At 58.0% G+C, this 11,052-nt stretch overlaps 1 protein-coding gene across 3 annotated transcripts in view; it reads left to right on the top strand.

Annotated features, from left to right (window-relative positions):
• Positions 1 to 11,052, top strand: part of TTYH3 (tweety family member 3) — a 30,989-nt gene that overhangs the window by 16,852 nt on the left and 3,085 nt on the right. Inside the window, exons 7-14 of one of the 3 annotated variants that reach the window (XM_032263796.1) lie at positions 186 to 261; positions 2,824 to 2,879; positions 3,567 to 3,659; positions 5,065 to 5,157; positions 5,372 to 5,508; positions 7,705 to 7,878; positions 8,369 to 8,444; positions 9,347 to 9,447. In XM_032263796.1, coding sequence (XP_032119687.1) covers positions 186 to 261; positions 2,824 to 2,879; positions 3,567 to 3,659; positions 5,065 to 5,157; positions 5,372 to 5,508; positions 7,705 to 7,878; positions 8,369 to 8,444; positions 9,347 to 9,427 — 786 coding nt within the window. In that variant the 3' untranslated portion in view covers positions 9,428 to 9,447. Of the gene's footprint in view, positions 1 to 185; positions 262 to 2,823; positions 2,880 to 3,566; positions 3,660 to 5,064; positions 5,158 to 5,371; positions 5,509 to 7,704; positions 7,879 to 8,368; positions 8,445 to 9,346; positions 9,448 to 10,953; positions 11,047 to 11,052 lie in introns of those variants that run through there. The other 2 variants (XM_032263797.1, XM_032263798.1) reach the window with 2 other exon arrangements.

Raw genomic sequence — 11,052 nt, forward strand, 5'->3', positions numbered from 1 at the left:
TTCCCCGGGTACCGAGTCCCAAGAGCAGTGTTGCCCTGCCATGGGCACAGTGCACCTGTGACCCCAGATTCACAGTCTACCCTCCTCAGTGGAAAGCAGACTCCAGGGACAGGGGTTCTACCCCCAGGAGCTTCCCTTTAGGCTCAGCTTGGTCACCCCCTCTCGCTCACCCACGCCCACCCTAGGGCTCCAGCGACTTCTGTGTGGACCCTGACACCTACGTGACCAAGATGGTGGAGCAGCACTCGGTGCTGAGTGGGGGTGAGTCTGCGTCTGCAGCCGTGTCAGAGTGGGTTCCCCAGGGTTGGGCTGAGCTGGGACAGCAAGGTGGCTGAGGCGGAGGTGCCCCTGCCCTGTGGGCCCATGGTCTCAGGGAGACAGGTCCCAGGCCAGGACGCTAGTGAGCAGACTGGACCACCTTTCCCAAGTGGAAGGCTTTGTAAAGAATGACAGGAACTGTGAGGCCAGTGGTGCCTGGGGTGATGGGTGCCCATGGCGTAGGGGAAGGGGCAGGTGACCCAGGCTGCTTTGAGCAGGTGGGCAGAGGAGGCCAAATGGGTGGTGTTAAAGTATAGCTAGAGGGCCAGGCACTGTAGCTTACGCCTGTAATCCCAGCACTTTGGGAGGCGAAGGAGGGTGGATCACCTGGGGTCAGGAGTTTGAGACCAGCCTAGCTAACACAGTGAAGCCCCGTCTTTACTAAAAATACAACAGTAAGCCGGGCATGGTGATGGGCGCCTATAATCCCAGCTACTCCAGAGGTTGAGGCAGGAGAATCAATTGAACCCAGGAGGTGGAGGTTGCAGTGAGCTGAGATTACACCATTGCACTCCAGCCTGAGAAATCAGAGCAAAACTCCATCTCTGAAAACAAAAAAAAAAAAAAAAAATAGAGCCAGAGGATGCTGCATTTTTGCAAGGTCACCAAGGCAGGAGGCAGACCCTTGCGGGGAGGGGAGGGTGGGAGGCCAGTGGGGCTGAGTCACTGTGGTGAGCTTCGCTTTATGCGGGGGGGGGGGGGGGCATTGGAGAGAGGCAAGCAGGGGAGAGACATGACGCATGATTGAAGGTCTCTTTCAAAGCATCCTCAGGCCTCCGGGTTTACAAGAGAGGATGAGGGGGATGCCTCAAGCAGGAGACAGCAGGGACTTGAATAAATGGAGCAAAAGGTGGTCAGGGATGGGCTTTGAGGGTGGAGCCAGAAGGACTGCCTGTCGATTAGATGTAGGGAAAGAGAGGGACGGAGCAGTTCACATCGATGGTCTCAGCAGCTCTATGCTGCAGGGCCATGAGCTGTACTGCGGGTCGGGGAGCAGGTCTGGAGCTGGGGGGCAGGGAGCTGGGCCATTGGGAGTTGCAGCCCCCTTGGGAGGTTTGCGATGTGTGTCAGACGTCGCAGAGGCAGGTGGACGTGGGAATCTGGAGGTTGGGGTGCTGTCAGTTTGTTAAGCTTCTATGGGCCCCCATTCTGGAAGTATTATGTGTTCACAAGAAGAAACTAGAAGGCCTGTCCCTGTGGGGGTGGAGACACTGAAAGATCTTGAAGTGCTCCCTCCTGTCAGGGACCATCCTGCCACCCTTTGTCCCTGGAGGCCACAGGATTCCCTTGTGGGCAGGTTTTTTACCTGCCTTTGTTGAAGGAACCATTTCCACCAAAGCCCGAGTCTCCTCCAGGAGGAAAAGTAATCCGCCCCCAACTCACCTTGTCCTCAGGAATGAGGGTGGGGGGTGGACCGGCTCTGCTGGGGGTCGGGGTGGGGCTGGTGACCACTCAGTGGCACTGACCACTGTTCTTGGCCCCCCTGCCATCAGCCTGGCCCCTCCAGGTCCCTACTGATGGTGGCCTTTGGGGGTTTCAGCAAGAATGAGCAGCCCCCGCTACACATGTACATGTACAAATATAAGCATGAGCTCCAGCCTTCAGGCCATATAGCCCCTCCCAGAAGGCCAGCCAGGCCAGCCACGTTGGCTTCACTGCACAGGCGGCCACAGTGACACCTGGTGTTCTGTTTCTAAATACTTTCATCATTTTTTCAACTTTTAAAAACATTTTTTTTAATGTTCTTTGATAATTGGAAGAACTGAACTTATAAAGAGTTCAGAAGGTAGATCCCAGCAAGGGCCAATGTGTAGGGACCCTGGCTTGATGGGAGTACAGACCCCACTGCCACATACACAGACATACATGCATGTGTGTAACTGGATGCAGACACATGTGAAGACACATACACAGACATGCACACACATGCACACATGTAAACATGCACATAGGCATGCATGCACATGTAAACACGTACACAGACACATTCATGTGTAAGTAAACATGCAGACACATGCATATGTATCAACGGGTACATGCAGACACACAGGCACATATGTGAACATGCATACAGGTGTGCCCTGAAGATATGTATGCAGACACATACATGCACACATGTAAATACACATGCAGATTTGCCCTGGAGACATGAGTGCAGACACATAAGCGCACGTGTACACAGACATGCCCATGTGTCCTGGACACTTGCCTGTAGATGCATAGACACATGTAAACAAATGCAGATGTGCCCTGGAGATGTGTGTAGACACATAGGCACACGTGTAAACATACATGCAGATGTGCCCTGCAGATGTATGTAGACACAGCACATGTGTAAACACACATGCCCATGTGTCCTGAAGGCATGAGTGTAGATGCATATGCACACGTGTAAACACACATGCAGATGTGCCCTGAAGACATGCATGCAGACACATGCTCACATGCACACAGTCGCATTGGGACAGTCATCATGTCTCAGCCTGCCCTGACGTCTCTCCGCAGACATTCTGCAATACTACCTGGCCTGCTCACCCCGCGCCACCAACCCCTTCCAGCAGGTGAGAGCCTGGCCGGTCCTGGGAGGTTGGGACTGAGATTCTGGGAGAGTCTGAGCACATTGCTCTGTGCGGAGGGGCCGCGAGCAGGCGAGCTGGCATGGTGGCCTGGTTCCTCAGCCTGCAGGACTGGGGAGCTGGGGGAGGGAGCTGGACAGAGACTGTGTGGATGTCACCAACAGCCCCTGGGATTACCACGCCAGTCACCTGGGTGCAAGCCTTTCGGGGTGACCCGCTCAGTGCACCCGCATTGCCAGGACTGCTTTTGCTCCTTGGGTTGGCCTTGTTGGAGGGGGGTGCAGGAGGAGCCCCAGAGATGCCTCTGCAGCATGTTCCAGCATCATGGTGGGGGAGTTTGAAGGGGTTGCCAAACCAGCTGGTCAAGCCCTGTACGCACTGTCTATCATTTCACCGTGACTGCGGGACCTTTTGAGTCCTGAAGGTCGTGTGTCAGTGCTTTGCTTGCTGGTGTGGGTACGTGGTTGGCTGTTACCACCTCAGGGCTCTGTGGTCTCTGGGTGTGTCCCTGGGGAAGCAAGGGTCGGGAGTACCCCATTGGCCTGCAGGGCGGAGCCTTGACAGCCTCCTAGGCTGGACACCTTGCTGGTGGCCCCGTGTTGGAGGGTCCTGGGGAGGGAAAGGTGGGTGGGCCCAGCAGTCCCCATGGACTTGGTCTCCTCTCTGGAGCAGAAGCTGTCGGGCAGCCACAAGGCGCTGGTGGAGATGCAGGATGTCGTGGCTGAGCTCCTGAGGACCGTCCCCCGGGAGCAGCCGGCCACCAAGGTGAGGGGCTGTGGGGAAAGCGCTGGGGCAGGCAGGGGCCTTTTTTTCTCAGCATGAAAGAAATTTGAGGTGCAAACACAGCTCAGGGCAGATTTGGAGAAGGCACTAGGCTGGCTGAGTAGGGACCTGGTGGCAGTGGGTGCGGGAGGCGTTCCTCCTTCCTCCCCCAGCCCTTTCGCATTAGGCCTCTTTTGTCCTCTCCTTCCTCCCTCTTTCATTCCTTTTCCTTAGGAATTTTTGGTAGATTATAAAACTCATTTCTTTTGAGACAGGCTCTTGTTATGTTGCCCAGGTGGGTCTCAGGGCTGGGATGACAGACTTGAGCCACCACACCCAGCTTTTAAAAGATAACTTTATTCTTTGTTTAAAAACTAATATGAGCTCCTTATATATTTTTTTTTAAAATTTCAAGAAAACGGAAAGAGATTAAGGAAGAGAATAACAGAATCATATCCATTCTCAGGGTGAATGTCCTGGGGGGATTCTGGAAATTGGAGGGGATTATTGTTTTTCCCTGTTTTAAAATATGTTTTAAAAAATTAAAAATATGGCCAGGTGAGGTGGCTTATGCCTGTAATCCCAGCACTCTCGGAGGCCAAGATAGGCAAATCACTTGAACCCAGGAGTTTAAGACCAGCCTGGTCAATGTGGGGAAACCCCGTCTCTACTAAAACTACAAAAATTAACCGGGTGTGGTGGCGCGTACCTGTAGTCCCAGCTACTTGGGAGGCTGAGGCAGGAGAATCGCTTGAACCCAGGAGGCAGAGATTGCAGTGAGCGGAGATTGCGCCACTGCACTCCAGCCTAGGCAACAGAGCGCGCATTGGGCCAGTCGCTCCTCCTGCGGAGTTGCCGTCAGCCTGGCGGTGTTTCTGTGCAGTCATTTCTCCAGGCATGTGACAGCACTGGCAGTGTCTGTGCACAGGTGCACACACACAGGCACATACATGAGCACCCGAGAGTGTACGGACACATTACAGAATCATGCTCACTCTCCATGGAGAGTTTTGTCAGTTCACATGAGAGATTTCCTTTGCCTTTAACTGTTCCTTGAAATAAGACTTTTAAAAGCAGAGCAGGTCTGTGTCAGTAGACACGTGGGGGGTTCACCGTCTCTCCCATTACAATAAAAGGTCTGTCTTTACGTAGTGGTGCCCACACTGGACAGGTGCTCCCAGGTCCTTGTGTCCTTGGTGGGTCCCATGAGTCTGGGGAGGGGTCTGGGGTCACCATTTCTCAAGGCCCAGAGTCCTCAGGTCCTGCACTAAGACCCCAGGGTGGAGGGTAGCTCAGTGGCAGATTGTGGGGTAGAGGAAGACCCAGGTGGCTTCCAAGACGGGGCAAGCCTGTCTCGAGGTCCCCCTTCCAAATGAAGTGCTGACCTCTTGTGGTGCGTGCCCCCCAGGACCCCCTCCTCCGTGTCCAGGAGGTGCTGAATGGCACAGAGGTCAACCTGCAGCACCTCACCGCCCTGGTGGACTGCCGCAGCCTGCATCTGGTGAGAGGCAGGGCTTGGGAGAGGGTCCTGGCGGCTTGGCGGGTAGGAACAGGGGAGCAGCTGCTCGGGAGGATGGGGACCTCCCAGCAGACAGTGGGTCCTCAGCCCAACCTCTGGGGGGCAGTCCAGGCCACTGTGGCTGGTCCAAGGGCCTCACGCCGCCCCCTCCCCCCCTCCATCTCTGGATCCTGCGGTCTCGTCCCTGTGGCCTCAGGACTACGTGCAGGCGCTGACCGGCTTCTGCTATGACGGTGTGGAGGGCCTCATCTACTTGGCCCTCTTCTCCTTCGTCACTGCCCTCATGTTCAGCTCCATCGTCTGCAGCGTCCCGCACACCTGGCAGCAGAAGAGGTGAGGGGTTCCAGGGGTTGAGGGAGCTTCCCCAAGGCCATGTGGCATGCAGGACGTTCAGGGGCATGCATTTATGGACACCTGTATGCCAGTCCCAGAGGAGAGGGACAGACACCTCCTCACCTCATGACCCTCCTTAGGTTTCTGTGGTATCTCTGAGGCTGCCGGCCCCCAGGTGAGCACCTCCATTTCACAGGAGGAAAACAGCCTGGAGGAGCTCCCGGCCTGGGTCTCGGGAGTCTGGAGCAGGCAGTGGGGAGGACTGGGCTCTCCTGCCCATCGCCCTGAGAGCCGGCCTCAAACTCTCTACTCCGTGCTCCCTCCCAGGCAGGTGTTCACCCTTCCCCCTCCCCGCTGCCATGGGGTGCAGGTGCACGGAGCTGTGGGGGAAAAGGTCAGTGGTTAGTCCCCAGGTGGCTGTGGCCTCCAGCTACGTGACTCCCAAAAAGCCAGCTCCCCTGGAGCCACTATGTCCTTACTTTTGAAGTGGGGCTCCTGGTGGCCCCTGCCTGAGTCTCCCCACTCAGTACTGTGTTGCGTGGGGTTTGGAGGTGACAGGCTCCTTCCCTTACTGGGGCTCCCGTGGCTTATCTTTGAGACCTCCACCTCCCCTCCCACTTGGAATGTGGCTACTGCTTGGTGGCCCAACATGGATGGTAGGTAGCTCAGCTCAGATTTCTTACTTTTGTCTGGATTTCTGTTATTTTTCCTTGTGATGGTAACTGTGATGCTGCCAGTGATAATGGTGGTGATGAAGGCGATGGTGGTGATGATGATGGTAATGGTGATGATTGTGGTAGTGATGGTGATTGTGATGGTGGTGATGGCAATGGTAATGATGGCATTGGTGATGGTGGTGGTGATGATGGTGGTGGTGATGATGGTGGTAATGATGGTAATGGTGATGATTGTGGTAGTGATGGTGATTGTGATGGTGGTGATGGCAATGGTAATGATGGCATTGGTGATGTGGTAATGGTGATGGTGGTGGTGATAATGGTGGTAATGATGGTAATGGTGATGATTGTGGTAGTGACGGTGATTGTGATGGTGATGGTGGCAATGGTAATAATGGCATTGGTGATGGTAATAATGGTGATGGTGGTGGTGATGACAGTAATGGCCATGATGGTAGTGGTGATGGTGGTAATAATGGGGATGGTGGCGGTAGTGATGATGGTGATGGTAACAATGGTAGTGGGGATGGTGGTAATAATGGTGATGGTGGTGATGATGGTGATCATGGTGGTGGCGATGGTGATAGTGATGGTGATGATGGTGGCAATGATAATGGTGATGGCAGTGCTGGTGGTGGTGGTGGTGGTGATGGTGGTTGTGGTTGTGGTTGTGATGATGATGGTGATAGAGATGGTGATGATGGTGACAGTAATAATGGTGATGGCAGTGGTGATGGTGGTGGTGGTGGTGATGGTGGTGGTGATGGTGTCAGTGGTAATAAAGATGGTGGACATAGGACAGTAGATAAGAGCCTAGCCCTGAACCCACAGGGCTAGATTCGGATCCTGTTTCTATCCTTGCTTATTGTATGATGTGGGCAAGTCACTTAAGCACCCTGGGCCTGCATTTCCCTCACTGTAGAAAGGGAGTTGTAAGAGGGGGCACTCAAGCCACTGCATATGAGGGACATGGCTGGTGGCCACCACTCAGCCAAAAGCTACCACTGTTCTGCTTCTGAAGTGCTTGCCACCAGGCAGCCCACCCTGTGTCCCATCTGGGACCTCATGGGGCGTGGAGGAGCTCCAGAGTGCCAGAGGCCTGCACAGAGTGGAGGATGGAAAGCCAGAGGGCAGCAGGGCCGGGAAAACTGGCTCAGGCCACCCAAGGGTGCAGTTGGGTTGTACAGAGCCAAGAGGCACCCCAGCCTCCGGTGCCCTCCCAGGAGGGGCCTTGCACTCTTCTTTCAGTAAGCAGACAGCAAGCCTTGCCATGCTCAGGCTCAGGCTGCGGTACAGGGCCTGGCACTTGGGTGACTACACAGGTCTCTTAGCACCTGACCTCATAGGGCCAGGGCTGGACGCAGAGCTGGGTGACCAGCCTACAGTCCCACATGCAGTATGCACACAGCCAAGCTAGGACTGGAACCAGGAGTATCTGTCTACACCAGAGCAGACCCTCAGGGGTCACCAGCTCCTTCCTTCTGGGGCCTGAGCTGGTGCTGCATGTCCCTCCTCGCAGAGGCCCTGACGAGGACGGGGAGGAGGAGGCCGCTCCGGGGCCACGGCAGGCGCATGACAGCCTCTACCGTGTCCACATGCCCAGTTTGTACAGCTGTGGCAGCAGCTACGGCAGTGAAACCAGCATCCCGGCCGCGGCCCACACCGTCAGCAATGCGCCAGTCACTGAGTACATGTGAGTTGAGGGGGACAGGCGCCCAGGCTCACTCGGGGAGCCCAGTGGGACCAGCAGGCACATCAGACTTCTAATGCAGCTGAGAACGTGGATCCAGGTTGGGACTAGCTTGAGGGAAGGGGTTGGAGAAGGGGCGGCTTCTGGGCATTGAGTGCCTCCTGCCCCAGGTGGACTCAGTCCAGGGGCCATGGGGACGCCATGTGGTCAGATGGAGGTACTGTGTCCAGGGCACAAGGTGGGCAGGTGGCTTGGAGGGAGTGGACTCTGGCCAGGCCAAGGTGGGCAGGGGGCTCTCTGTGAGCCCTCTCTGAGCCCTTTGTTACTGTGCTTGGTTCATGGGACTCCCAGTGAGAACAGATGTGCCCACCCCTGTGAAAGTCAGGATCAAAGATGGGGGTGTCAGGCAGGCTGGGTGGGCACAGCTGGGCCACCTCCAGGGCCCCCCATATGGCCAGCAGTCCCTCACAGCCTCTCTCCCCTCATGCCTCAGGAGCCAGAACACCAATTTCCAGAACCCCCGCTGTGAGAACACCCCACTCATTGGGCGTGAGTCCCCGCCGCCCTCAGTAAGTCTTGGGGCAGGAGGGTGGACGGGGTGGCTGCTCAGCCTTGAGGGCCCGCTGTTGCGCTGTGTTGGTGGGCTGGTGTGGCACATGCAGCCAGTGGGAGTTCTAGGGGCAGCTGTGAGCCGCCACCACCGGGGTTCTAGTGGGCTCTTCCCAGCCGGGACCTCTACGCAGGGTGCCTGGCATGAGTAGACCAGGCTGGGTGGGCCTGCTAGCTCCTCCCAGGCAGCCTTAGAGTGCCCTGGGGCCAGAGGGCAGCCTTGGGGCCAGCCACCCAGCGGGTCAGCTCTCAGGCCTTTTCTTGGGAAAGGCGAGCAGGTGGGTGGGCAGGTGTGACCCCATGCCCTCTCGTGGGCATGGCCCTGCGCCAGGCCCTCCCTGGCCTCTTGCCCTCCATTTGCTGTCCCTTCTGGATCCATGGGGTGCCACCGCTCCAGTTCCCAGGGGCCCTGGCTCTGCCTCCTTTTCTTTTTCTTCCTTGAGTCTTTTCCTGAGTGTCTGTTCCAGTCTGGCCCTGGTGTCCCCTCTGGCGTCTCGAGTAAGACACAGGCAGGAGGGGACAGGGTACCCAAGAGAAGGAGCTTGTGGCACAGTGGAGGGACTGGGGAGGAGGGGGCCGGTCTACCAGGACAGGGCTTGAGAGGCCGAAGGCTGCCTTGCTCAGAAATCCCGTCCTGTGGCTGCTGCCGTCGTCCCCAGCAGCACAGAGCTGGGCTGGGGTGTCTGGGAGGGGCCAGGCCTGTGAGGCTCAGGCCATCCAGGTGCAGGCCCAGTCCCACTGTCCTCGTCCTCACCATCATATGGCCCCCCATAGCCCCCTCCCGGCCCCGCACCCTGGAGTTGAGGCTGCGCTCTCTCTCTCTCTCTCTCTCCTGCACCCCACCCACCCCGGGCCCTCCTAGCGCTATCTGGCTGCCCTGGACTCTGGCAGCCACGCGGGCTGGCAGTTTAAGCCCATGGACAGCGCCCGAACGCTGTGGTAGCTGTGCCCTCAGAGCGACAGGTACTGACTCACCGGGTCCCCCACCCCGCACGGCCGCCCGCCTGCGCCTCCCGCCTCCGCCCTGCACTCACTGCCGCTCTCCCGTTGGCACTGGCCCAGGGCTCCCTCCATCTGGCTCCTGTTGGCAGGGACAGCTCTGAGCACCTCGGCCCAGCCAGAGACTTCTAATGCCGGCCTTGGGCCCGCCAGCCTCACAGTGGGGTTGGCAAGTCCCCTTCCAGGCTCCCCCAGCCCAGCTGCTTGGCCTCTGGGGACTCTGCCACCAGCTCCAAGTGGCCCCAGCCTCTCCTATCACCTCCCAGTGAGGAATCCATGCACCCAGACCCCTGTATGCGCCTGGGCCCCTGGGCGTGTGGCCAGCTGGCCCTACCATGGAGGCGCTGCCTGTGTGTTGAGGCGTGCACATGGAAGGGCATGTGCCCACAAGCACATGAGCTTGGCCCCACAGTGGTGGGGGTGCCTGCTTGGACCCCTTCAGGGGTCTGGGTGGCTGCCCTGTCCTGTCCTGCCCCCACCCCGCCCTGTGCTGCATGTCCATGGAATGCCGAGGCTCCAGGCCATGGCTCCTCCCTCCTACCCCCTCCATGGTTGCCTCACAGGCTGTGCAAAACCTAGGTGTCCTAGGAGGGCTCTTGGGGACCTGGGGAGCTCTGTGCCTCTGAGTCTGGGGACTGTGGGAATGGGCCTGGGGCCCTGGGTTCTGGAGCCCACCTGGGTTGGGGGCTGACCTGCCCGGCCTCCTCACTGCTGCTGGCCCTTAGCACGTGCCAGGCATGTGGGTCCTTTGCACTATGTGGCCTCAGCACATGCCTCATGCATGTGGGTTTCTCTGAGCACACACATGCACACTTTTGCACACGCCCGTGCACATAAGACCTTCATATTCCTGGCTAGACAAGGGCAGCCAAGATGTGCAGACTGGCTGCAGAGCCAGGCACACGGCAGCACCCCCTGCAGCCGCCTCTGTTCCCAAGTCCAAAACCCACGAGGAGCCCGCAGTTGGGTCCTTGACGGGAGTTGGAGGGCTGCATTGCTTCAGCCTCCTGTGTGGCTTAGGGGGCCGTCCTTCCATGGCATGAAGGGGCGGCCCAGGGGGATGTCCTCAGGCTGGGCTCTCCGTACTCCTGCGGGCAGTGGCCTGGCTGCAGGAGGACCTGGCCCTGGGCCCAGAGGAGGCCTTGGCCCGTCCCTGGAGGGTGGCTGGTGGGTGTCCTTCAGGTCCTGGGGGTGTAGGGTGCTGGTAGGGCCTTGGACTGTGGCTCCTGGGGGTGGCAGAACTCTGTCTGGCCTAACACCCAAATGCTGCTGATGTGGGCTTGGGGGGGCTGTGTGTACACCCCTCCTCAGAGGAGACTTCCCCTGCCCTGAGCCAAGCGAATTGGGGGCTGCCCCTCCCTCAGCCCCAGTCAGGCCTACAGCACAGCCCACCCCCAGCCAGCAGCACCTCATGATCCCCTCCTTGTAGGCTCTACCAGGGCACCCTGTACTGTCCCATTCTGCTCCTAGGGCTTCTGGCTTAGCCAAGTGAGGACCATGAGGAGGACACCCCTGACTGTGTGTGCCGTGCAGGGGCCCTGCTGATGCCTCTCCCTTGTCTTCCTCCAG

The sequence above is a fragment of the Sapajus apella genome, unplaced genomic scaffold (genome assembly GCF_009761245.1).
Source record: "Sapajus apella isolate SASKATOON/1434 unplaced genomic scaffold, GSC_monkey_1.0 scaffold138, whole genome shotgun sequence".
Taxonomy (NCBI): Eukaryota; Metazoa; Chordata; class Mammalia; order Primates; family Cebidae; genus Sapajus; species Sapajus apella.